The sequence below is a fragment of the Melopsittacus undulatus genome, chromosome Z, assembly GCF_012275295.1.
Source record: "Melopsittacus undulatus isolate bMelUnd1 chromosome Z, bMelUnd1.mat.Z, whole genome shotgun sequence".
Lineage (NCBI taxonomy): Eukaryota > Metazoa > Chordata > Aves > Psittaciformes > Psittaculidae > Melopsittacus > Melopsittacus undulatus.
The window spans coordinates 103757352-103784964 of record NC_047557.1 but is presented as its reverse complement, the minus strand read 5'-3'; the positions used below and the strand labels follow the sequence as shown (position 1 = coordinate 103784964).

General features: G+C 41.5%; 1 protein-coding gene across 1 annotated transcript; it reads left to right on the top strand.

The window, feature by feature from the left end:
- Positions 1–5645: 5645 nt before the first annotated feature.
- DNAJA2 (DnaJ heat shock protein family (Hsp40) member A2) lies at positions 5646–16921 on the top strand. The gene is made up of 9 exons (XM_005141670.3): positions 5646–5841; positions 8559–8618; positions 9480–9703; positions 11085–11165; positions 11487–11620; positions 13271–13467; positions 15173–15317; positions 15486–15613; positions 16127–16921. The coding sequence occupies exons 1-9, from the start codon at positions 5764–5766 to the stop codon at positions 16313–16315; spliced, it is 1236 nt and encodes a 411-aa protein (XP_005141727.1). The 5' UTR covers positions 5646–5763; the 3' UTR covers positions 16316–16921.
- The last annotated feature ends 10692 nt before the right edge of the window (positions 16922–27613 follow it).

The following is a 27613-nucleotide window of genomic DNA, read 5'->3' as shown; positions in this document are numbered from 1 at the left end:
CCTTAGTTACTGGACTGTTCTTATCTCAACCTGTGAGAGTTACACTGTTTTGATTCTCCCCCCCCATTCCTCCAGGAGCAGGGGCAGGAAGGGAGGGAGTGATCAAGCGTCTGCATGGTTCTGGGTTGCTGGATGGACTTAAACCGTGACACAGGGACTGTAGTGACAGGACAAGGGGTAATGGATTCAAACTTAAACAGGGGAAGTTCAGGTTAGATATATGGAAGAAGTTCTTTACTGTGAGGGTCGTGAGGCGCTGACACAGGTTGCACAAAGAAGTGACAAATGCTCCATTGTTGGCAGTGTTCAAGGCCAGGTTGGACAGAGTCTTAGGAAACATTGTCTAGTGTGAGGTGTCCCTGCCCATGACAGGGGGGTTGGAACTTGATGATATTACGGTCCTTTTCAACTCTAACTATTCTATGATCCCCTTGCAATTTTCAAGAAGGCCTACACATAACACTAAACACTATTGACCACACAGAAATCTCTTTAGTGAGAGGGAAATTAAACCTCTTTCCCTTTGCCCACATTGCTCTGTGATCTCTGACACCACATCCCAAAACCTAGATCCAAACTCAAAACACTCCGCTTGCAAGAAAAAAAGATTTGCACATATACTTCAGATGGAAAAATCTAGTAAAGCCTAACTGCCTGTGTAACATGGCATTTAAAAATGTGGAACTATCTGGGAGGTGGCTGGGGTGGAAAAAACAGAAGTGTAAGGACAGCAAAAATGAGAGTCAAGAAAGGGCAAAAGTAATAATGTATGCGACTTGTGTTACTGATGCTGTGCAGAGATACCTGTCAGGCAGCCCTGAGTTTCATCACTACAGCTGGGGCAGGACTATAAATCGAACCTGTTGTTCTGACTGTAACACAAACCTCCAGCCTGATTCCCTGGTCAGAAGAACAAGGGCAGGGTTAGGCAGGCTGCTTTTCCTGGCCAGCAAGGGGACAGGTGGCTAGCCTACAAGTCCTGGTTGTTGTGCCTTCTATGCCTGGAAGCAAACAGCTGCCTGCTTCCTAACAGGCTCTTCAGTTAACTAGCCTTAAAATTCTCTAAAAGTTTCTGGGTTTTTTGTTCTTTAGTGGTTTGCTTTCTTTCCATAGTTGAAAAACTCTAAAAATCAGACAGTGTGCACAATACACCAACTACCTTACTTGATGAAATTTGATATTAAAAAGGTTCAAAGCAAGGGGCATATAGGCTCTGTAATTTGTTCAGAGTAACTGCATTCTTTTTCACAAATATTTAAAAAGAACACTTTTTTTAAATCTAAACTTGATTATATAGTATTAGATTTAAGCAGGAGTCGGTGCCACCTGCTTATATTTTCATGATAAGACCATCTTAAACATGTAAAATAAAATAAATAAACTTTAAGGAAGAAGGTTATTTTTCTTTTGCAGTAACATGAAACAGATCCTTTCCAATTCTCCAGTGATAAACATAATCAGTACTTGCTTGGTTTTTAAAGAACAATTGTAAAATGCTTCATCTTAAAGATGAAATTCCATTTGATTCATATAAAGAATGCAAAAAAAGGTCTGAAACAAGAACTGAATTTGAATGATCCCTTTTCGTGCCTGTGTAAGGCCAAAACAGCACCACATAGAGCTGAGAATTGTGCAGTCCATTTAAAAACAATCTATACTTTATACGGCAACTGATTTTCATCACAGTGTGTAACAGGATCATAGAATCATAGAATAGTTAGGACTGGAAAGGACCTCAAGATCATCTTGTTCCAACCCCTCTGCCATGGGCAGGGACACCTCACACTAAACCATATTACCATTAGTTTTAATTAAACCATATTCAATTATATTGAAAAACCATATTCAATTAAACCATATTACCATTAACAGGCATATTACAAACTGAATGAAAACCTCTTATCTGGAGGAGGAAGAGGAAAATAATTAAAAAACAAAAAGACATACAGAAAGCCAAGGATAATCTGCAATTGTTGTGAAAAAAAGTGAGGGAGGACACACCACTTCAGCTGTGTGCCTAACATGTTCTGTCAGTACAACTCACAACTCTATGGTAAATGCATTATGCAGAAAGAGGAAACTCTACCTTGCTATTCATACATATTTTTATTCAATAAAAAGGTAATAATCCAAGCTTGTGATTCTTTAGCTCCACTTCAAAATAAAATGTGGAATTTCATCCCAGAGGAGTTTTCTTAGTATATACTGCATGGTTTGGTTGCATAAAATCTAAAACAGGCCTGATGTTACAACAATATTTTGGCAAGGGAGAAGAAAATATGCAAACATTGCTTCTGAACTGCCTCCTCCCCTTGGGCTCAAGCTAATACACCAAGTTTACCTACCATTCCCACTACCCATCTATCTGGTGCTTCACACTCTGGCTTGCAAAAGACACTCAGCTCACAGGACAGTTGTCTGAGCTAAATCATACTTTTGGTGAACTTCATCCCCAGAGTCAGAGATATGAATGACACCCCACTGGTTTGAGTTAGCTCAACCTTCTCAGATCTTTAGAATTTTAATTTTTTTCTTAAATATAAAGACACCTATAACTGCTATCCTATGATACTTTAAATACTGCTTATATCTGTCCTGCTGATTTTGCTCAGCTAATGAAACTATAAGTCTGAATTGTAGGGCAAAGAAGTGCTCCTCCACACACTTCCTACCTGATTTCCCACTAAAACAAATATCCTGTGCAACAACAACAAAAAACAGTTATCTAGAAACATATCAACCTGTAAGCAAGCATAATCCCACAATCCAGAACAGTCAAGCCAGGTGTGCCTGCCTGACAGTTCTTAGGGTAGAAGAATTCAGATTTGCAAACATAAAAGATGAAGCCAAGTCATACAGAACACAGGTAAACCAAATTGTGAAGCCTTGTTGGGTTTAGCCACACAGGTTAAATCATGCAGTTACCAAATGCTGTATACACAGTCTCTGAAAACACCAAAGAAACATACTTCTTATGATTTTTTTTTCTGTGCATATCTGAACCAGAACTACAGTCCATGGGACTATCCTTCCAGTATCTGTTCTCTACCCTACCACTAGCAGGGCAAACCTAGCCTTCATTATCCTTTGAAGCTCTTGACTGCTGCCACACCAACACCATAGGCAGCTACTACAGATGTCTACTGAATTTGATTATACCAGACTGAATAAACACAATGAAATTTAAGGCCTCATAAACACCAGCCTAAGGAGGAGCTGAGAAACCAACAGCTTCAGAATGCATTTTCCGACACAGCCATTGCAACCACAAGGTTTGTCAAAGAACTAGAAATGGAAAGTCCTTATTTAACAGGAAGAAGCTTTTGGGCACTCTGATCTCCTCCCCTCAGCAAGAGGCAAACTCAAATTTCTACCCCACAAATCTATTAATCACTTCAAAGAGCCTTTTCTGCTCTCTGACACACCAGGTCACCACTCTATTCCTAGCAGACTTTCCTCATGGCTCAGCCTTGCTCATCTCCTTCTCCTCCTCTATTCCTCTTCTTCCTCCTCAGGCAGCACCCTCCAAGAAGTATGCCCTAGACTTGCCCACAGAAGGGGCAGGAAGCTGGTTTTCATTGGGTATCCCTTCAGAGACCTCACCCCATCTTCCTCAGCCAGGCACCTGCTGCAGCTCCAGAGCCTTCTGACAGCCCCTGCCCAAGGAGCAGCTCATGACCAAGAGACCACACTTGAGGAAAGCTCTGTAGCTGCTCTCCTGTCCAGGCTTCAAGAGACAAACCTCTAATTAAACACAACCTAGCTTTTTATTTGCCTGTCAAAAGTGGAGTCTAGCTAGGGCCCTGGGACTTTATGACTGTGAGTCACTTCAGGCCTGGCATGGGAACTAGTGCTTTAAGATTCCAGAAGTGGAGCAAAAGGCAAACGTGGAGCAGATGGGTACCAACACTATTTGTAACTACTGAAGCCTTAGCAATACATCCTAAAGAAAAATGCATGGGTGCTTGCAGTGAGGTGGCAGGCTGGCACTCAGGTGCCCCTTTGCCCTACAAACCTCAGTGACATACTTTGGAAGCCAGGAGAAGCTGCGCCGGGTGGAGGGCTCTGGGGGCACACAAAAGCAGTGGGATTTCAGGCTTCAAGATGATGGGTGTCGTGGTTTAAACCAAGTCCCCCAACTCCCTGAGAGTTAGGAAGGAGAATCCAAAGAATGTAGCCCCCACGGATTGAGATAAGAACGGTTTAATTGCTAAGGCATAACACAAAACCCCTACTGCCATTTACTACTACAAATAATAATGATACAGCAAACAGCAAGTGAAGAGAATACAACACCCCACCAGCCACCGACCCATAACTCACTCCACCCTGCCCGGCCGAGCACCATGTGCTCCCTCCTCCATTTTCCTCCAGAGCTCTACCCCTCCAGCTCTCTCTTTCCCGGTATGCATCCTGGGCATCACGTGCTATGGTATGGAATACCTCATTGACTAGCCTGGGTCAGGTGTCCTGTCTCTCCTTCCTCCCGGACTCCCCTCCTCCACCTGGCTGGAAAAAAAAACCTTGAATAAAAACACCCTCAAAACATGCTCAAACCATGACAATGGGGAAGAAAGCCAAGCATCCTGTTCTCATGCACAGTGCTCCTCTGTCACCACACTGGGTCTGCGGTAATGGAGAGAGCCGTGGCCGCAAACATGCAAGAATGCAGCCCCTCAAGCCTGCTCCTTCAGCTTGCCCCTTCCCTCTGCCCCTTCCCGGTACCTTCCTCCCACCCCTTCCCTTGACTTCTTGAGACAAGGAGGCACAAAATGAAATACAATCCTTTGTAAATAAGTAGAATCAGTTCTAAGTAACATGAAGTTTGATGGCTTTGTAACATTAGCAATGGCAAATAACTGAGGTGCATGTTTCAGAGAAAAAAAAAAGAAATAGAGTGCAGCTAGAGACCATAATGAGAATCCTTGTATAAGACAAATGGTTGTAGCTGATGTAGTTTTAGGTCCTTGTGACCTTAGTACAAAAATAAGTGTAAGGAAAACAGGATAGAAAAACAGGACGTGTAGATAAAGAGTATCTGAAACTAGCAGGTACCCAAGATGGGCTGTAGCTAAGCTAACTGATAAATAGAAGGACAGGATGATTGTGTCTGCAGTGTTACCAAACGAATTACGCTGGTGTGAGCATTATCTACTGTGCGTGCTTCAAAGACTGACAGAAGTGATGAAGATTGTTGGAAGAAGTAAACGACCCCAGAAAGACCACTACCACGTTGTTGTGTGCATGTGAAAATGGGCGTGGAATTATGTAAAGCCGTTCTCAGATGGTTAGTGAATATGTATGCGGTTAATGAATATGTACATTAAGCAACAATATAACCACAGTCTGTTTGGGGTTCGGCTGGGAGGAGCGATTCCCCTTTCTCCCGACGCCGCAATAAAGAATTCCTTCTTGTCAATTTAAACTTTGTTGGCGAGTTTCTGGAGATTTCTCCGAATCACTCTCCCCGCAGCCACTGCAGCCTCCAGGCGCGGCCGTTACCGGTAGTAACGCCAATCCCTGGGCTCCCTAAGCGCCCCCTGCCGCACCGCGCCGGAACTGGGTCAGGTGTCCAAAGTGGGCCGAGCCGGTGGGGCCGCACCACCGAAAGGTGAAGAGGACGGGCGGGCTGGCTCCTCCCGCGTCGCGGCGTGGTGACGTGAGGCGTTTGCGTGTGACGTTCGGCGGTTTTCGTCCTGCTCTCGGTCTCGCCGTCGTCGCTTGCAGGCTCATTCCGGCCCGCGCCCGTCGCCCGCTGTTGTCATGGCGAATGTGGCCGACACGAAGCTCTACGACATCCTAGGGGTGCCGCCTGGGGCCTCCGACAACGAGCTCAAGAAGGTGCGGGGAACGGGCGGTGGCGGCGCCCGGGCGGCAGCACTGCGGGGAGGGTGGGCTCGTCGCCGGGCAGGGTCCCACGGGGCAGCTGAAGTGGGCGGCCCCAGGGCCGACCTGGTGAGCGGGGACGAGCGACAGCCCCGGCCGCGGGGAGAGGGGTCCGAAAGCGGCGGTCCGCCCAACTGAGGCCTGCGGGGGTGAGGGTGCGCCGCCGGAGGAAGGCGCCTGGGGCCGCTGCAGCCAGCCGAGGTAGGCCGCGCCGTGGGGCTGCTGGGTCCTGGCGGACGGCAGGCCCCGGCGGAGAGGTGTAGGCCGCGGGCAACGCCTGGAGGAGAGAGAACCGGCAGGAGAGGAGGCAGCGGGGCCCGCCCGTGCCCCTCGCCCGGCACCGCGGGGGCCCGCTTGGCTTCGGGCGCTGCTTGCCCCGTCCCCGCAGTGCCGCATCCTTTCCCAAGCAGTGAAGGCTGGGCGTATAAAACCTCGTGAGTAGTGGAGCCATTGTCTGCTCCATGTGTAGGCCTCTGTTGGTTTTCTTTTTGCTCGTGTATTTGATACCTCCCTTGCGAAAGCGACTCGGTAAGGTAAACAAAGGAGCGAGGTGAGAACTTGGACCCGGGGCATCAGAACAACAATTCACTGCGTCCATTCCCTTCTGTAGTGTAGAAACAACTTTTTTTCTGGGAAGACTTAATGGCCATTTACACGTGAGGGAGGAGAATTAACTAGGCAGTTTAGTAGCAGTGACCTGCTTCCGCTGATGGGTGGTGCTGATATTAACAACTGTGCGTTACCAGTCATGCGTGTGACAGCCTAATTCGTGCAGGCACGGGCAATAGCAGTGTTGAAATAGGTGGAAGGCATGCAGTGAGAGGATGGTGCTGTATAATAAACACAATCAAGTAGAATTTTTTTTCTTCTCCTTGCTAAATTCTCTTGAAGGTATCCGTATCCTGTAATAATGAAAACCTGGCAGCAATTTTCCACTCGGATAACTTGCACTTCTCAATACTAATTTGCTATAGATTAGCCATACCAAGGAATGGAAGGTTTCTGACTGCTTGCAATGGCAAGAAGTTAATCTATTCTATATATATTCTATATAACAGTATAGAAAAGTGAAAACAAATAGTTAATAGGTCAGTCAAAAGAGTTAGTGAGTTTTAACTTTTATTGAAGTTGTTATATTGTGCCAGTGTAGGCTGTTTCTGGTTAATGGTAGCTTCCTTTTGGGCATGGTTAGTCTTAGCAATTTTTCTGAATTGAAATGCTGTTATCAGCAAAGACACGAGTGCTTGCTTTTAAAGATCAGCATGTAAACTCCTTTTTAACTGATTAGATAATGATATGTAGGTTTTCACTTTAATTTTTAGGGTTTCGTGCAGGTTGTTTGGTTTTTATTGTACAGAATCCTTAAATATGTGGGGAAACACATTTTTATTACAGAATATGTACGTTTGTGGGAGATTATGTTTTGTTACTGACAGGAAATTTGTCCTGTAAGACCTATAAGTTTTGGTTTTGGTGTTTACCATGATTTAGAATACTTGGCTTGTAACTGCAATGTTCTGGGGTTTTATTAGTTCCTTATAAAACTTTATTTCTTGAATGCATGCAGAAGTACAGAGTATTTCAAGATGATTAATAAAGAGAAGTAACTATGAAGATAAAAAATGAATCTTACTTGTTCCAGTACAAAATGGAAGCTTTGTCAAGCTTTTTGTCTAAAGCCTTCTTAATGTTGCAGTTCTAAAGAGATAGTTTATGTGCTCAGTTCTATAGAAATAGAATTTTTGAAAAATCCATTCTAAGATCTGTTGTAAGAACCAGTGTTTCAGTTCACAATTTCATCAGTGTAGCTTTTTTTATATGTGTGATCTAAAAACTAGAGCATATACCATGTAATTTATTAGTATCTGTCTGCTGCTTGCTACTGGGGGGTGTTGAGGTGGAGGGAGGGAAGAGGTGAGGTCTTTGCTGCCATAAACTCAAAATGTAGGAAAAGCCTTTGTCTATCTTGTTATTTGCTTTGATCCCCTAAAGCATAAGCAAAATGGATGAAGTACTGCTGTGGAGAAAGCGATGGTCCTGAGAGTCAAAGAACTGGTCAAAAAAGAGATTCTGAAAAATCTCTTCTGGGGACTGAGCTACAGTTCTTCCTACTGCTTTACAACAATGAAGTTAAATAAAAGCAGTGATCTGTACGCTTCTGCACATTTAACTCGTATACTTAGTTCAAAGTGAGAATAAATCTTCAGTTATTGATAGGTAAGGAAGAATAAAATGCATGTTATGAGGATTGACTGATAGGGTTCAGTGAGGAACTGAGGCAGCCATTTTGTTGTTAGTGTGTTGCTGTGATTGAGGTGAGCCAAATGGGTTGAAACATAAATTGTATTGTAGATTTTGAGTAGCTTCTGTAGAGTAATTTTCATGAAAGTCCAGTGTGATTCTTCCTAAAAGTTAATGAAGATAAGCAGGAAAACTACTTCTAGCTATTATGTGATGTAGTTGTGTTTAAATGCAAGTGCAACTAATTTATGCATATAAAAATGTCAGAATTTTTTATGTATGTCAGCATTTCAATGTATGAATGATTTCAAAATGCAAATTTTCTCACTTTGCTTTATTAGAATTTTCTTTCTTCATGAAGACACCACTGAGTAGTCAGAAAAGTACTGATTAATCAGTATTTAAACTACTTTTGTACCTCTTTCAACTAGGCATACAGGAAGCTGGCCAAGGAATACCATCCTGATAAGAATCCAAATGCAGGAGACAAAGTAAGACTTTTTTTTTTTTTTAACTCTTTTCACTTGCTATTACAATAGCATCCAAGGAACCAAATACATGTGGTGTTAGCAGTTGTTGAAAATAACTGTGAGAGGGAATGCAGTCTTGTCTATTTCTTCCCAACCTCAAAATCTACCAGCATACCTTGTGAAAAAATGCAGCAGGTGACTGAGTCAAATTGGTTGCTGAGGGAAAATTGTCTGTCTTCATCTGCTGAGATGATGTTGGTTGGCATTGGCATCTACATAGGTATTTGGGAAAGACAGCCAGTTTTCCAAGTTTTTCTGACATGGAAGAATGTATGTGTTGAGGTTCTAGAAACTGCTGCAGCATAAAACAAATTAGATATGTGGGGAGGTTGAATTAGATTTGTTATTGCTAATAGTAATTAAAAAAACCCTATTAAGTTGACTCAGCTGATTCTCTAACAGAGCTGATATCTAATGGTTGCTTAGAGGTGAGCAGAGATGACTAAAAAGTTACTAATTTGGTCTGAGGACAAGCATATAAATACACATTTTAGTAGGTTGCACAACTGTTAGGCTGCAGTATTGTGTACTTGGGGATTTTCTACTTGGATTTTTTTGTTGTTCTTTGTAAGAAAACTGTCTTGTGCTAGGCACAGGAAAAAAAAGTCAACGAAGTTTTGCCATAAAATGATTTATTTTAGAAGAGGTAACACAGTAAGCCCAAGTTTGACTTTTCAGTCTTGCATATTAGAACGAAGGTAGAAAACTGCTCTGTTGTATACCTTCCGAAATGGGTGTTCATGCTGGGCAAGAAACGGAAGTAAAATGCTCTCTTGAAGTTCTAAGTTATCATGCCCTGTTTTGACTCTCTTCCTCTCCTAGTTCAAAGAAATAAGTTTTGCCTATGAAGTATTGTCAAATCCAGAGAAACGTGAGTTATATGATAGATATGGAGAACAAGGCCTTCGAGAAGGTAGCGGTGGAAGCAGTGGAATGGACGATATTTTCTCCCATATCTTTGGTGGTGGATTGTTCAATTTCATGGGTGGTCAGAGCAGAAGTCGTAATGGTAGAAGAAGAGGAGAAGATATGATGCATCCACTCAAGTGAGTATCTTGATGCTGCAATTTGTAATTTCAGGCTTTCTTAATCAGTACTTGACTCTGCTAATTATATTGTTTATATGCTTCATAGTTCAGATAACCTGTGGTCTGGACCTGCTTTTCAGACCTGCGTGTTGTGTGTAGCCCAGAAGGCAGTCAACTTGAGTAACTTATTTATCCTTACAGAATACTGAATACTTTGCCTGGTTATTAGTCTGTATATACATTGTTAGCATTATTTTCTTGGGTTTGCTCCTTAATTATGTTCAGAAATTGTGATCTGAAAAAGTATACAGCAATCAGGTATTACTCATAGCTGGAGTCTTAGGAAAGCAGAGGTGCTAAGGCTCTGGAAGTACTTAAGTTGACGTGCATTTATAGCATAATACCAGCTGGAACTGAAGTATAATTGCATAATTAATGGAAAAGCATGTCTGGCTGGTTTGGTTTGGGTTTTTTGTTGTTGGGGATTTTCTTAGAGCCATGCTTGAATATCACGTCTGATTGGGTTTTGTAGATCTCTGCTTATGGTCATGATTGGTTTTTTTGCCTGCTGATCAGGGCCTTTCTAAGTTATTTCTGAGTAAAGCTTTATCTTTTCTGTGATTGTCAAGCCATGCTTGGTAAAGTCTATTAACGTTCACATGCTTGCTTAGTTCAGTAGTTAGCACTGCATGCTCTCTTATTAATTAGCTTTAGTTTTGTTGCCACCTGGCATTGGTGTTTACAAACAACCTTTTCTCAATACATGGAGTTGAAATTTCTATCCACTAACAAACTGATTTAAGAGAAATACTAAATGGGCTCGTAAATGTCTATCAATATAGGAATGTTATTGGAGTTTGATAGTGTATTCAAGAGCTTGTAGAAAAACAAAAAAAATCATGAACAGATCTAAAGAGTTGAGTGGCCATAGAGACATGCTAAGCCCTCCCTTCTAAACTGTCTCATGGAAAGCCCAACACAATAGTAAGTATTCTGTATGTATTCTTTGTATGCATCCTATAAATATTGTCAGGACTGTCTTAGAGCAGTGGTTTTCTAGCCTGCATGGTAAAACAAACAAAAAAACCCAACTGTGACTAATAAACCCAAAATTGCTAGATCAGGTGGTATCCTGTTGAAAAGCACAAGCAATCCTGTCTGGTTTCTTCTGAAACTATGTTCAGAATTACATACATATATTTGTATGTATGCAATAGTTTTTAATGACTCCTTGTGAAAGCTGAAATGGTGCTTTAAAATTCTATTTTAATAGCAGATGCAGTCTTTTTTATGAAGAAAATCTGTTTTTTTTTTTAAATTTGTCCTAGGCAACTATTCTTATTACATGGGGAAAGTAAGTTGTTAAGTGATAATGTAGGAGAAATGCTTTATTTTGTAGAGTCTCTTTAGAAGACCTGTATAATGGAAAGACAACTAAACTACAACTTAGCAAGAATGTCCTTTGTAGTGCATGTAACGGGTAAGTTTGTTTATACTTTTGAGTTCTCTGGTTACTTTGTTTTCATATAGTGTAATGAAGCATATCCTATTTCAGATCTCTGTTGGTATTTAACTCCGTGAAGCCTGCTTTTGAAACAGAAAACTGTTGAGCTTGAGTGGTACTGTTGATGGAACTATTCAAGGGCCTTTTCTGGGGGGGGGGAAGCACGGAGGAAAGAACCTAAATTATACTTGGCAGTACTATTAGGCATGTTTAACCTACTGATGTAGGGGTTTTTTGGTCCTGTATTTTGGGGCAATGGGAAGTTACTTTTCATGCAACTGGTGCTTTCTATTCTAGGCAGGGAGGGAAGGCTGGAGCCGTTCAGAAATGTAATGCTTGCCGGGGTAGAGGTGTACGTATCATGATCAGACAGCTGGCTCCTGGAATGGTTCAGCAGATGCAGTCTGTATGTTCTGACTGCAATGGAGAAGGTAGGACAAGCTATTCTGTGTTACTAAATACATTTACTTGGATTCAACCTCCTTGTTAAATCTCAGGAGGAATATATCCAGGGCCATGTTGCTCCCATCTTATCAGTTAGGTCTCAGTCTGATGTCAACATGGAGAAGCCATTTTACTTAGAACAACAGCAAGAATTACAGTTTTTAACATATTGAAAAGCACTCTGGAAGCTTGAACAGCAAGGGTTAAAACCACTTAGGTATTAATATTACTTATTGCTATTACTGTTGCAGTAAACCCCAGAATTTTATTTTAGACATTTTTTTTATCTTTTTGTAGTCTCCTATCACCTAGGGACAAGTTTAAGCTTGAAAATGGAAACCTAAATTGGATTTTAATTTCTTCAAATCAAGAATATACTTTTTTGGTTGTGTTTGGGGGAGCTAATTCAGCACATGATCTGCACTGTGCAATTCCTTTTTTACATCTTCTGTCATTTGCTGCATTGAGGGTGATTTTACTCTTCACACTACTCAGAAGTTAGAGTTGTGTTTTGTGACTGCTCAAAATATTTCATAGAAGATGTTGTCTTTGTCTTTTTTTCGCAGTTTACATAACTAACCTGCGTATTTAGTAGTTTCAACTGCATCATAATGTAATACTTTGTTTCACAGGAAGGTGGTTTAAGCTGGCAGGTTTAATGTTTTAAGTGGAGTGCATCTACTTCTGGCACTTAAAGCAGTGTTGGATATGTACTGAAACTGTATGGTGCATATAGCCTCATATTTTGGTTACGCTGTAGAAAGCCAATTGCTTACTTGAAAAATAAAGATGAGGTAGAACAGAGAATTTACACTGTTCTGGTAGTCATTCTTCAGTTTGGAAAAAGTAATTGCCTTGCTAGAGGTGACAGACTGTGTGAAAAATTGTTCAGTTTTAAGAGTATGAAAGTCAACTTCATTATGTGTCAGAAAATGTTAGATCTCTTCCATGGGAAAACTTTAATATTATGCTTTTGCATGAAACTGATTTGACCACGGATCTTGCCCCCATTTTGTATGCAAGCCTCTCTACTTCTGTTAACTGCATCTCCATAGTACGTGGTGGTGATATACTGGAAAACGGGACTATCAGTGAACAGAGCCTGGTAATCCTTTTTTGACTGTTAACAAAACTGGAACTAAGCTTCTTAAATTCATTGAAAGAACTTTGAATTTATTGTGACTTTTAAGGGGGAGGGGAGGTGCTTCAATTTGGTTTTGGTTTCATCCTTTCTTTTGTAGCTGTCATCCTCTAGCATAAGAATTAATGGAAAAGTAGGTGTTTGTTTTTTAAGAACTGTAAGTTGAATGGTAAGGATACTGGAATTAAATTCAGACTTAAGGAATACTAGAAGCAGTAGGCAAAGTCTTGTTTTGCCTTTCTCTAAAGCATTCTCACTTTTCAAACTTAGTATATCTTTGTATTTCTTCCCCCTCACTCCATTTGTTTTTTAATTCCCCCTCTCCCAGACTGGGTAAATTGAGCTTGGCTTTCCTCTTGTGAGGAATTCAGAAAACATCTGAATCACTAGTTGTGTTGCATGTTGCATGAATTCCTTGGCCTACTATAAAAGTTTCTTTCCAGAATCAGATGCAATTATGTGGAAATCTCCAAATGCAAAATTTGTCATTCTTTAGGTGAAGTAATTAATGAAAAAGACCGCTGTAAAAAATGTGAAGGGAAGAAGGTGATCAAAGAGGTAAAAATACTTGAAGTCCATGTAGACAAAGGCATGAAGCATGGGCAAAGAATTACATTCAGTGGAGAAGCAGATCAGGCTCCAGGTGTGGAACCAGGTGATATTGTCCTCTTACTCCAAGAAAAGGAGAATGAGGTAATGCTTTTGAGTTTGTATTTTAAATGCCTTTTATCCTAGTCCTCAATATTAATGTAGATGAATGTTCCTTTAAAATAATTAATATAGCGGCAGCTATGGGAGAGATGGTGAATAGCTTTTAATAGATTTATAGCTAGTAACATGGTTTTCATGGTGAGCCAGAAAAACTTTGCAAGTCTATAGCCAGAGTGCATGCAGATTCTGGTGTTTCCTCATGCTAATGAAAGGTAGCTTTCTCAGATCATCTCAGGTTGACTTTGATACAGTGAGCATTGTGAAGAGCCATTCAGGATACTACCTTCAATGTGTTTTGCTTGTGACACTAACAAATGCTAAGTGTTGCTTTGTTTTTGGTGTCTTGTGACATGGCAAAGAACTTCTTTTAAAATCCCCAGATGGTCCTTTCTGTCTCTGCTATTGTGGTTCTGGAAATACATCACAGAGTGGTGATGTTACTGATTCGCCTAACTGAACAAGGAAGCCTGATTATTTTATACTAGTTTGTTAAGGCTTATGCTTACTATATTACGTAGTATATACACAGCACTTTTGAATTAAGTACTGGAAATTACCTTTTCCTGTGTTAAGACCCCCTTAGGGCAGAGTTGAGGTGACTGCTGTTTGGTTTTTTTTTCCTGCTTTTCTGATGCTTTTGTTTAGAAAGGCCAGGTATAACTATGATGAAATAAGAAATTGTGTTATACTCTGGAAAAAAAATGTTGAACAGAATGGTGGTGTTGGGAAATTTTGTTGTGGCAAAGAATAGCATTGAGTGCAAATTTAAATTTCAGTCATGAATTAAGGATATCGTGTTGGTTATCTGAAAATTAGGTATTTTGTAAGCTTTTCAGACCTGTGTCAAAGACTGCTAATTTGTCTGTTAGTTTTGCATAGCTCTTTACGCATTTCTTTCTTCTCTCTTCTGTAATATGGGTTGAAATATGTCATCACAGTTGATTTTTGACTGATAAGGGAGAAACCATCTGTAAACATACAGAACAGTGAAAGGTTCATGATGGCATCAGAATCCAGATGGTAGATGCTACTTCTGTTTTAGTCTTCTACTGAACTACATCTAGGTTTACAATATTAACAGTTCTGAAAAATACCCTAACCTGTCATATTGAGTTAAGTTAGTCTGACTTTTAGTGAAGCTTTCAGTGTTCTTAATTTCCCTTGAATGTGGGAGTCATGGTTCTGCCAGTGGATAAAGTTTAGATTTACTCTGATTAAGACTCCGGAGTGATACAGCTTAAAAAGACTGCTTATGACAACTGTGGAATAATTGATCAAAGCCCTGCTGTAGGTGAAGTAGATATGAATGATAACTAGTTAGATGTTGAGAAACAAACGTGGATTTTGTACTCCAGTGAAGGGCAAGTAATGTCAAACTGTTCTAATTTTTGTTCATAGATTGCTTGTATGGAAGATCTTGGGGCTAAGAGAGCACTGCTGCTGTACTGGCCTCCTTGTTTGAACCTCATAGTATGTAGTATGGCTTGCTTTGTCTTGGATGACAAGGATCAGGCAGAAACTTCCCAAGAATGCTGTGCTATTTGAATTAACAGAATCAAGTTAACTTTGTACAAAGGCTGTTGCTCTGGCTCTGAATTTTAAGAATAAATAATAATCCTAAATAATGAATCTCATGGGGATATGATTATGGTAGTAGAAAATGAATCCCCAGATTTTTGTGTTGTAGGTGTTCCAGCGGGATGGGAATGACTTGCATATGACACACAAGATAGGACTAGTTGAAGCACTGTGTGGATTTCAGTTCACGTTTAAGCACCTTGATGGACGTCAAATTGTGGTTAAATATCCTCCTGGAAAAGTAATTGAACCAGGTAAGCTTGACCTGATAAGGACTTCTTTGACCATGCTTTTGTGATTCTTTAAAACTTAATTCCATTCTTTTTGTCCTGTTAACTGAACCTAGACTAGAGAAATGAAGAAAATTGTATAAAGAATTGTTCTGAAGAGCTCTCACTTGCTTACTTCTCTTTGAATTGCAGGTTGTGTTCGTGTAGTCAGAGGTGAAGGAATGCCACAGTATCGCAATCCTTTTGAGAAGGGCGATCTTTACATTAAATTTGATGTTCAGTTTCCCGAAAATAACTGGATTAGCCCAGAAAAGCTTTCAGTAAGTAGTTTTACAGGCACAGATACTGTGGTCTTATTTGACAGTGTGTGCAAAGCGTGTGTGGGATACCTCACATGCTTGCTTTCAGTGCTTAAATTTAGATGCAAGTATTCTTTCACCATAGTTTATGGGCAACACATAACTTGAACATACCCATTGAAATGTTGATTTATGGAAGCTGTGTTTTAGAAGCTGTACAGATGCTAGGCAAACAAGGGCAGGAGGAAGAATCCTCCTGCTGCTCTGTGATGAATTTTCAGAATGCAACTGTATTTACTGAGTCCACCTTGTGTTGATGATACATGGAGCTGTGCGTTTTCCTTAAGTGGTGTCTTCCAGTTGATACAAATACTTGTGGTACTTTTAAATAAGTATACCTGTCAGGTTTTATATCGGCTTATTGTTTCTAAATCAAACCTACAGTGAGGGGAAGTCTTGAAGTTGTGGGGAACTGGCAGCTTTGTTACAGCAATTGTATGTGCAGTACTGAATACACTTCTTCTTTTGGGGCAGGAACTTGAAGATCTTCTGCCAGCTAGACCAGAATTTCCCAATGTAATTGGTGATGCAGAAGAGGTAGATCTTCAGGAATTTGATACCACTCGTGGCTCAGGTGGTGGCCAGAGACGTGAAGCTTATAATGATAGTTCTGATGAAGAAAGCAGCCATCATGGACCTGGGGTACAGTGTGCCCATCAGTAAACGTTTGTGTAAAAAGCTACACAAGGATTTTATTTCAAATTTTGCCTGACTTGTTTTTAACAATCCAGCTGGATTGTATAAGTAATCCAGATGAACCAATGGACATCTGTTGCTGTATGTGTAACTTTTAAATTGGTCTATAGTATCTACAGAGTGTAATTTAAACTAACCACAAGCTTACATTTTCATTTTGAGTGTGTAGCAGAATAAAGCACTTGAAAGGAAGACAAGACTCCTTTTCACATGGGTTTTATGTTTGGCGTCATATCTGTGCTTGATTTTTACCAGTTTTGTGTAGAATTTAAGTTTCATTCTTAAATTCAAACTCTACATTGTAAAGTTTGTGTACAATTTGTCCTGAGGCTTGGTATTTGGCTGCACCTGCATAAGCTGCTACAAGTAGAATAAAGAATTTCATAGCCTGTATCTATTACCTTAGATGCATGGTAAACGGGCTTTGCACATAATGGGTTTAGAGCTGACTGGGAACAATGGAAGAGTAAATTAGAAGTGGTTGTAAGTTTGGTTTTTGGTTGGTTTTTTTTTTTTTCTACCATCTTGTGAACGGTTTCTGAAATTAAATAAAAGCAGTTGGTGTATAATATATTTCTTTTGCCTTGTAGCTCTTACTTTTCCAGTGGCTGTAACTATCTTGTGTACAAAGAGACTGTGTAGATGGTAGACATTTTAGAAACAGAGAGGCTGAAATTGCTGTAAGATGATGTTGCAGTTAGATAACAATGTGCCACATGTAAAAGTCTGAAACTAAGGTAAGACTAAATGGGCACAGGAAGGCTGCAGCCATGTCCCTTTTATATGGAGAAAACACAAAGATATCTGAATTCATTCAGAAGATAACAAAACTTGTAATTAATAATCTTGTAAATGAAGATGATTAAATCCCAAGATAATTATGACTTTCTGTTAGGATTTGTATCCCATTCAAAGCCTGATTCAGCCTGACTTCCTACAGGAATGTTTCTAGTTTTAAAAACTTTGCAAAAATGAACATGACACTTGACAACTTGTGGTTACAATAATGCAGTTCATGAAGAGGTGAACATTAGTATTGTACTTGACAAAAAGCTTTGTTGACCTGGAAACATACTAAATGTAGTGGGATTTGTTACTTTTCCAATAGTTTGCACTTTTGTTTGAACTTAAGACACTAAGTTCTCCAGTTCCTTTTTACATGCTTTTAATTGGTAGAAATAACATATAACAAAGCAAAAATATGACCTTAAATAATTACCATGTAGAGTTAGTTATCTAAACATTTAGTTAGAGTGTTAAGGAACTCTGCACAGATGTTGGTTGGTAAGCTGCTTCGCTAATGAGTTTTCTTTCCCTGTTGAAGTGAGGAATTTGGAAGATGCCTCTACTTTTTACAAATATAAAGTGTGATTTGTTTAGTATTGCTCAGATAGTTATTCACTTTTACCAGTTAGGTTGGAGAGACAAACTCACTTAAGTGTTTCCATGTGCTTGGGTAGGCATTGGTATTTGAGTGTTGCTGAACATCCTTGTTATAGACTCTAAAACAAGCAAGAATAAATTCTGTTTGATCTGTATTTCAGTATTGACCTCTTATGCTGTGGCATTCTCATCTAGTGAATCTCTCTTTGAATTTATTAAAACTTCAGGTTGCTTTTTACAAAATTATTGTCACATACTGCTTCTTTATCCTGATGTATTTCCCAAGGAAGGCATCTTAATCTGTAAAGATTAAAGCAGAGAACAGGTGTTTTAATTAAGTAGTAGGATCTACCTCCTTGGAAAACAGTGTGTGCTCTGAACTTGACACTTTACTTTAAAAATTCCTCTTTTCAGGAATATATTTAATATATATATATACTGGGCTGAATCAAAAGGAGTGTGACCAGCAGGTCAAAGATGATGATCCTGCCCCTCTGCTCTGCTCTTGTGAGACCCTACTTGGAGTACTGTGTGCAGTTCTGGTGTTCCCAGCATAAGAAGGCTGTGGAGCTGTTGGAGCAAGTGCAGATGAGGGCCACAAGAATGATTAGGGATTGGAGCACCTCCCATATGAAGACAGACTGAGAAGGCTGGGGCTGTTCAGCCTGGAGAAGGGAAGCTGTGTGGAGACCTCAGAGCAGCTTCCAGTACCTGAAGGGGGTCTGTAAGGATGCTGGAGAGGGACTCTTCATTAGGGACTGTAGCAGTAGGACAGGTTGTGATGGGTTTAAACTGAAACAGGGAAAGCTCAGGAAGAAGTTCTTTACTGTGATGATTGTAGTGAGGTGCTGGCACAGGTTGCTCAGAGAAGTGGTAAATGCTCCATTGCTGGCAGTGTTCAAGGCCAGGTTTGGCAGAGCCTTGGGCAACATGGTCTAGTGTGAGGCACCCCTGCCCTTGCCAGGAGAGTTGGAAGTAGGTGATATTAAGGTCCCTTCAAACCCTAACTGTTCTATGATTAGTGGTAACCTTTTGGCTGAAGTTAAGAGGTATACAACATTAGCCTAGTTGTTTCAGTTCTGAGATTGCATTAATTCAGGCTCCTCACAGCAGCATCTTTCAGTCACTGGTGACTGTTCTTCAAGAGTTGCCCTTACTGTAAAGGTCTTCTGCTCTATCAAGAAGGTATCCCTTTACAAAGTTGTATTGTGAAAAACTTACATGTCTTGATTTCAGTATTTGTTGCAAGTAATACACTACTACGCTTAATAATGTTTCAGTAATTTACTGATGGTGTTCAGTGCTTTAACTGGGCCATTGTGACTCCTGTGAATAATCAAATAAACACTGAGTATTCTCAGTTACAAAGAGTTGCAACTGAAGTAGGTATGGTAAAGGTGGTACTATAAACAGAAGAGCATTCTGTATGTGGGGAGAAGAAAATGTGATCACCTGAGCTGTATTAGAACTCTTTTTTTAGTTGACATTTAGTCTTTAATATTGATCTCAAGAAGCTAAAAGGGGTGCTGACACCAACCCAAACTGAAAAATAACCCAAAACAGACTTGAAGTCCAGCTTATTTTGTGACACCTCTCTTAGCGTATGCAGTGATGTAAATGGACCTACAGACTTTACAGAAAGTCTGATGGGTCCTCTTAAGTGCATTTAATTTACTAAGGTGTTCACACTGCAGAGTTATACATAAAATACTGACAGTCATGAGGTTCTTGTTCACATAAAAGTGTAGACTATATTCTTCTGAAATTTAAGTTTGCAGAGAAGTTAGAAGTAATCAGTGGAAGAAAGATTACTATTGCTAAAAAAAAAATAAAACACCATGCCACAGACCTCTTCCTGTGCAGCAATTGCTCACCCATCTAAATAAGATGTAATAGGAAAACTGCATTTTGATTATTAATCTATAACCTTCCACTATAGCCTTAGGCTGATGCAAATACAAAGTTCAAGTAGTCAATGTAAAGGAGATGTAGGGCATTTAATTGTATGCTTACCAAATTTCAAAGGACCAAATGGTGTTCTCGAGGCTTACCTAGCTTGGTGATAATTCAGAAGAATAATTTCAGCTGTTAGAAAAATCCTTCTGCTTCATTACAGTGCACATCATATGAATCTGCCCAAGTATCAGTACTGTGCTATTTTGATTACCTTGAAAAATTAAATCCATTCATCTTGAAAAGTCCATTTGCAGTAGCTGATACCACACTAATGTGATGCTCATCAATTTAATGGAGAATGGATGTTATTTCAGTTTATAACTACTTAGTTAAGAGTAAATGTTCTTGAATGTACTGTAAATTCCAGGTGTAATCTGATTGAGAGGTTTATTCCTGTATTTTCTGGTTATCAAGTGAGAGCAGACTTTTAATCTATGTTTAATAGTGGTTTTAACTTTATGTTCTTTACCAATTTTGCTTTCCATGCCTCAGGAAGCTTTCTGTTTTTTTTCTCCCTTGTTTGAAAATTGTGATCTCTGTTTCCTTATGTTGACCAAGGGTGGAAGCAGAAAAGAATTAAAACTAATCTAGATTTAATTCTGAAACAAATAGAATCATAGAATAGTTAGGGTTGGAAATGACCTTAAAATCATCTAGTTCCAACCCCTCTGCTATGGGCAGGAACACCTCGCACCAAACTAAGTCAACCCAAGGCTCTGTCCAATCTGGCCTTGAACACCACCAGTGATGGAGCATTCACAAATTCCTTGGGCAACCCATTCCAGTGCCTCACCATCCTTACACGGTTTCTGAGCTGCAAGCACACACTGAAGCTGGCTCATGTTAAGTTTCTTATCAACCAACATCCCCAACTCCCTTTCTGCAGGGGTGCCCTGAATCAATTCTCCATCCAGCCTGTAGCTGTGCCTGGGATTACGCCAACCCAGGTGCAGGACCTCGCGCTTGGTTTAGTTGAACTTCATGAAGCTGGCATCAGCCCACCTCAGAAGTGTGTCAAGGTCCCTCTGGATGGCATTCCTTCCTTCCAGTGTATCAAACGAGCCACACAGCTTGCTGTCGTTGACAAACTTGCTGAGGTCACACTCAATCCCACTGTCCATGTCACCGACAATGATCGCTGAGGGACACCACTCGTTGCTGGTCTCCAGCCGGACATTGAGCCATTGACCACAACTCTTTGCATATAGCCATCCAGCCAGCTCTTTATCCACCGAGTGGTCCATCTATCAAATTCATGTCTCCCCAGTTTAGAGACAAGGATGTTGTGTGGGACAGTGTCGAACGCTTTGCGCAGGTCCAGGTAGATGACATCAACTGCTTTACCCTTGTCCATCACTTCTGTAGCCCCATCATAGAAGGCCACCAAATTGGTCAGGCAGGATTTCCCCTTTCCAGGAGAATCTGCTCCAAGATTTTGCCAGGCAGAGAGGTGAGACTGACAGGTCTGTAGTTCCCTGGTCATCCATTATCTCCTTCTTGAACATGGCTGTTATATTTCCCTTTTTCCAGTTGTCAGGAACTTCACCTGACTGCTGTGATTTTTTGAATATGATGGCCAGTGGTTTAGCAACTTCATTTGCCAGCTCCTTCAGGGCACATGGATTGACTTCATCAGGTCCCATGGACTTGTGTATGTTCAGATTCTTATGATTGTCTCAAACCAGACCCTCTCCTACAGTGGGCCTCATGTGTTCATTCCCATGGTCCCTGTGTCTGCCTTCCAAGATTTGGGTGGTGTAGTCAGAGCCTTTGCCAGTGAAGACTGAGGCAAAGAAGTCATTAAGAACCTCGGCCTTCTCCAAATCCAGGGTAACCGGTTCTCCTGATAGCTTCCAGAGAGGGCCCATGTTGTCCCTACTCTGTCTTTTATTTGCAATGTACCTATAGAATGCCTTCCTGTTATCTTTCACATCCCTAGTCAAGTTTAATTCTAACTTGGCCTTAGCTTTCCTAACCCGGTCCCTAACTTCCCAGACAACATCCCTGTATTCATCCCAGGCTGCCTTTCCTTGCTTCCACCTTTTATAAACTTATTTTTTCACTTGAAGTTTCCTCAGCAGCTCCTTATCCATCCAAGGAGGTCTCCTGGCCCTCTTGCTGCACTTCCTTCTAGCCAGGACAAAACACTCCTGAGCTTGGAGCAGGTGATCCTTGAATATCAACCAACAGTCTTGGAGCCCCCTGCAGGGGGGGAACCTTACTAAGCAGGTTCCTGAAGAGGCCAAAGTCTGCTCTCTTTTAGTCCAGGGCATTGAGCTAGCTGTGTGCTCTTCTCACTGTCCTGAGGATCTTGAATCCAACCATGTCATGATCACTGCAACCAAGGCTGCCCTGGAGCGTCACATTTCCAACGAGCCCTTCCCTGTTCGTGAGCACGTGCTCAAGCATGGCACTGTCCTGGGTTCAGCAGTAGCAGTCATTTCTCTCCTTCTTAGTAGCTGGTGCAGTGCTGTGTTTTTGACTTTCAGCCTGGGAACAACACTGATAACACTGATGTTTTTAGTTGTTGCTCAGTAATGCTTACTCTGACCAAGGACTTTCTGAGTCTCATGCTCTGCCAGGGAGGAGGGGAAGCCGGACGGAAGCAGAGACAGGACACCTGACCCAAACTAGCCAAAGCATAGCACGTATCACAGCATGGCATTCCCAGTATATAAACTGGGGCTAGATCACTGCTCAGGTAGGGCTGGGTATCAGTCAACGGGTGGTGAACAGTTATATTCTCTTCCCTTCTTATTCCCCTTATCATTATTATTATTGGTGGTAGTAGCAGTGGTTTTGTGCTATACCTTAGTTACTGGACTGTTCTTATCTCAACCCATGGGAGTTAGTTTCTTTCCATTCTCCTCCCCATCCCTCTGGGAGCGGGGGTAGGAAAAAAGGTGGGGGCGGAGTGAGCGAGAAGCTGCATGGGTCTGGGTTGCCAGCTTCCCTTAGCCCACTACAGTTTGTGGTGCCCAATGTGGGGTGCAAAGGGTTGAGATAACAACACATCTGACCAGAATGTGTCTAATCATATTTGTGATAAGCATTCACTGTTTTGGATTAATAGTCACTCATCACAAGACCGATTTACTGTTTCTCAGAGTTGTTGCTCTTGTTCTCAGAGTTTCAGCATGCTGTACCTTACTTACAGCTGGTATTTGCTTTTTTAGCATTTATCAGCGGGGGTCCTGGGGTAGGGTTATTGTTTTGCCTTGCTTCATGGCAATGTTTTGTAATACAATAGACTCTTTGATCATGAATGTGGGCTCGTATGTGTTTCCAGTGTGGTCATCACCTCTATATTTTGGGAGGTATATAATGAAAGTGTTTAGCAATTGCACATATTTTTTTTCCTCCTTGGGTGGTCAGCCTCTGAAGGAGATATTCCGTTACACCATCTGCTCATGGTTTAAAACCTCTGTTGTGGTTTAAACCAACCCGCACAGAGCTCGTGCACTCACTCCCCCCCCCTTGCTCCCCCAACTCCTGGAGATTTGGGAAGGAGAATCCAAAGAATGTAGCTACCACGGGCTGAGATAAGAACAGTTTAATCACTAAGGCATAACATAAATCACTACTGCTACTATTATTAATAATAATAATGATAAAGGAAATAACAAGTGAAGAGAATGCAACACTTCACCAGCCACTGACCCATAACTCACCTCAACCTGCCCAACCGAGCACCGACTGATACCTCCTCCAACCCCCCTTCCAGGTAACTCTTAGTTACATCCTGGGCATGACGTTCTATGGTATGGAATACTTCTTTGGCTAGTTTGGATCAGGTGTCCTGTCTCTGCTTCCTCCCGGCCTCCCCTCCTTCCATGGCAGAGCATGAGTCTCACAAAGTCCTTGATTAGAGTAAACATCTGAGCATTAACTAAAAACATCAGTGCTATCAGCACCGTTCCCAGCCCGAAAGTCAAAACACAGCACTGCACCAGCTACCAAGAAGGAGAAAAAATGACTGCTACTGCTGAACCCAGGAACCCCACCAGACTATTTACAGTGGGAGCAGACTCTGCAAGATTTAAAGATCCTGAATATCCCTTCAATATCCTTGAAAGCACCCTGCTCCTTTTCCTGGGAACCACCTTGTTGCTGCATATGCTGTTTTACCTATGACCTGACCACCGTGAGAGTACCCGATTTTGTCCAATCATGGAAGCCAAGCAATGGTCCAGCTCAAGTCTTGTCTAGGATTAGATGACGACATAGGAGGACCACCAATAGATTTTCTTCAAGGATGGACAGCCATGAGTGGCATGGTGTGCAGGATAGTACGGGCAAGTATCTAGTCCAGTGGGCCCCTCCAGTGCTTTGGAAGAGTTGGAGATGGAAGGAAGCTCTATTGTGTCCCTGACAACAAGTTGTAGAAACTGCTGCAGGAGAGGGTGAATCGAGTCAGTTTGCTGAGGTGAAAGACATCCAGCTGGCCTTGAACATTGCTGAATGAGAAAAGTGGCCAGGACTTTACCTCTGTACTGACTCATGGATGGTGGCAAATGCCCTGTGGGGGTGTTTGCAGCAATGGAAGCAGAGCAACTGGCAAAGCAGAGGTAAACCCATCTGGGCTGCTGCACTGTGGCAAGATATTGCTGCCCAAATGCAGAACCTGGTGGTGAGGGTACACCATGTAGATGCCCATGTACCCAACAGTCAGGCCACTGAGGAACACCAGAATGATCAACAAGTGGATGAAACTGCTAAGATTGAAGTGGCTCAGATGGACTTAGATTGGCAACATAAAGGTGAATTATTTTCGGCACAGTGGGCCCATGACACTTCAGGCCATCAGACATTCTCTGAACGCTTCAGAGGAAGCAAGCAAGAGCTGTCATGAATATTCTGTATTCACAGACATTTCCATTAACTTGGTTTAGCTATTGCCTTTCCACATAGTACAGTCAGCTGACTCTAAGGGGGAAAAATTGATTTTAGTTCAAGCTACCCGACAGAACTTGACAGAAAAAAGAGAAAAGACACTACTGCTAACGCAAGCAGCAAGCAAACATTCCCTCATTCTTTATCTACAGAGGCAGGTCTGTGTTAGAAAACACAAAAAGAGCTTCCAGACCTGCAGCTTGAAAGTAGTTACATCGAAGTTTGTATGTACCTGCAAGAAAGTAAAATGATTGATACTTCTTTCCTCTAGATAGACTTCTAGTGCTGTACATTGCTTCATCAAAAAGCTTAGGTACTCTTATCTTCAGAATAGTCAGGCACTATGTGCTACAAAATTCTGTTAATTCTGATTCAAAGCAATTTACTTCCCTGCACCAAAGGTAAGGTCATGACTACTGTCCTGGGTTCAGCAGTAGTAGTCATTTTTCTCCTTAGTAGCTGGTGCAGTGCTGTGGTTTTGACTTTCAGCCTGGGAACAACACTGAAAACACTAATATTTTTAGTTATTGCTCAGTAATGTTTAGTCTGATCAAGGACTTTCGGAGTCTCATGCTCTGCCAGGGAGGAGGGGCACAAGAAGCCAGGAGGAAGCAGAGACAGGACACCTGACCCAAACTAACCAAAGGGGTATTCCATATGACAGCATGTCATGCCCAGTATATAAACAGGTCCGTTACCTGGAAGGGCTAGATCACTGCTAGGGTTGGGCTGGGTATCAGTCAGTGGGTGGTGAGCAGTTGTATTCTCTTCCCTTATTATTATTGGTGGCAGCAGTAGTGGTTTTGTGTGATACCTTAGTTATTGGACTGTTCTTACCTCAAGCTCTGGGAGTTATATTCTTTCGATTCTCCTCCCCATCCCTCTGGGATCGGGGGTAGGAAAAAAGGGGGAAAGAGTGAGCGAGTGGCTGCGTGGTCCTTGGTTGCTGGCTGAGCTTAAACTATGACAACTATTCAATTGCAATAGAAAATTAACAAGAGTATAGTTCTTACTGAGCAAGGGACAGAAAATAATAAATTATAACAGGAACTGAAACTTGGCTGTAGTTTTGTGAATGTGAGATAGAGAATGGCAGTTTTCTAATATTGCAGGAGGTACACCAAAGCCATCGAGAAGGAAGAATTTTTGCGTCTGCCCCCTTGCATCCCCCCAATTACCAAGCTGCACATGCTTATTTAAGTGCATTTATTTTTACAGAGTATCTGTGTGCAGCAGTTCTCCCCCCCCTGTTCCTCCCTTGCCCTATTCCTCCCTCCAATTTCTGCCAACCAATTTAGGCTTAACCTTGAAAGAACTAAAGCAATTCAAATGTGCATTCACAACAGTATCTCACATGAAAATCTGAGACCAGATGTCTGAATATTTATATGTAAATTTATATGTGAATATTGTTGGAGCAATCCCAGGCACAGCTACAGGTTGGGCAGAGAAGAGATTCAGAGCAGCCCTGAGGGGAATGACTTGGGGGTGTTGGTCAATAAGAAAATGAACATGAGCTGGCTTCAGTGTGTGCTCACAGCCCAGAAAGTCAACTGTATCCTGGGCTGCATCAAAAGGAGCATGACCAACAGGTTGAAGGAGGTGATCCTGCCCCTCTACTCTGCTCTTGTGAGACCTCACCTGGGAGTATTGTGTGCAGTTCTGGCGTCCTCAACATAAAAAGGACATGGAACTGTTGGACAAAGCCCAGAAGAGGGCCACGAGGATGATCATGGGCTGGAGCATCTCTTGTTTGAAGATAGGCTGAGAAAGTGGGGCTATTCAGTCTGGAGAAGGCTGCATGGAGGCCTCTTAACATTCTTCCAGTATCTGAAGGTGGGCTACAGGGATGGTGGGGATGGACACTTCATTAGGGACTGTAGTGATAGGACAAGGGGTAACAGGTTAAAACTTGAACAGAGGAAGTTTAGATTGGATATAAGGAAGAAATTCTTTCCTGTTAGGGTGCTGAGGCACTGGAATGGGTTGCCCAGGGAGGTGGTGAATGCTCCATCCCTGGCAGTGTTCAAGGCCAGGCTGGACAAAGCCTTGGGTGGTATGGTTTAGTGTGAGGTGTCCCTGCCCACGGCAGGGGGATTGGAACTAGATGATCTTAAGGTCCTTTCCAACCCTAACTAGTCTATGATTCTAAAAGGCAACCTGGATAGTTTTAAAACACTAGTGGTTTTCACACAGTGTTGGTAGTTGATGCTTCGAGCTTTCTAGTTACTAGCTTTCTCTGCCTCATATTTGTCTGGCACAGTGTCCTTATCTACTGTTTCAGATGGGACAGCCTATGCCAATCAAAAAAAAAAGGCTGTAAAAAAATCTGACTGGGAAATCATAATATTGATTATGAATTAAAATCAGACCATGATGTTCTTGTTTATAAAACATCCAACCTACTCCCTAAAAAAACCAGGAAAATGTTTCTGCTCCAGAAAACACTCTAATACTCAATAGAAAGAAGAGAATAGCCAGATTTGGGTTGGTTTTTTGGTTTTTTTACAATGATGCTGGCACATGCATGTATATATAGGGAAGCAGGAAAACTTAATTTTCTTTTGAATTACAAAACAACCACCACTAAAGTCACCTGAAGTGTCACTGAGAAAAGATAACACTGTGGTGTTCTGCAAGTTTACTCTCATAGAGGCCACGTAAGAAGGTTTTTTAGAAGGAAATGGCTGACAATACCAAGCAAAACCCTCTCACCAAAGCTTTCGGGCCACAGTTGATCAGCCTTTAACGGACGAGTTAATCTCTGTGAAGAGAGAAGTCTGGCTTGCTTAACTCCTGGTTACAACTCCTTACATAAAAAGATATGATTAATTATGAGCATAAAACATGCCCAAGACCACCTCTGTATACACAGAATAGTTTTGTGGTAACAAGTTTGGCAAATTTCAAGTCCTTAAATTGAATTGATGCAGAAATTAATGATCAGGTAGATAAATACTATTTTGAACATGAAACTTAATGCCTCATAGGGTAATCCAGCAAGTGCTGCTTCAGTGACAGAAGAAATTGAGA

Bases quoted from the DNA above. Each gene is read 5' to 3' on its own strand.
- DNAJA2 (XM_005141670.3), top strand. From the start codon at position 5,764: ATGGCGAATGTGGCCGACACGAAGCTCTACGACATCCTAGGGGTGCCG. The intron at 11,621-13,270 runs GTAGGACAAGCT...GTCATTCTTTAG, and splicing joins TTCTGACTGCAATGGAGAAG to GTGAAGTAATTAATGAAAAA. The intron at 13,468-15,172 runs GTAATGCTTTTG...TTTGTGTTGTAG, and splicing joins TCCAAGAAAAGGAGAATGAG to GTGTTCCAGCGGGATGGGAA.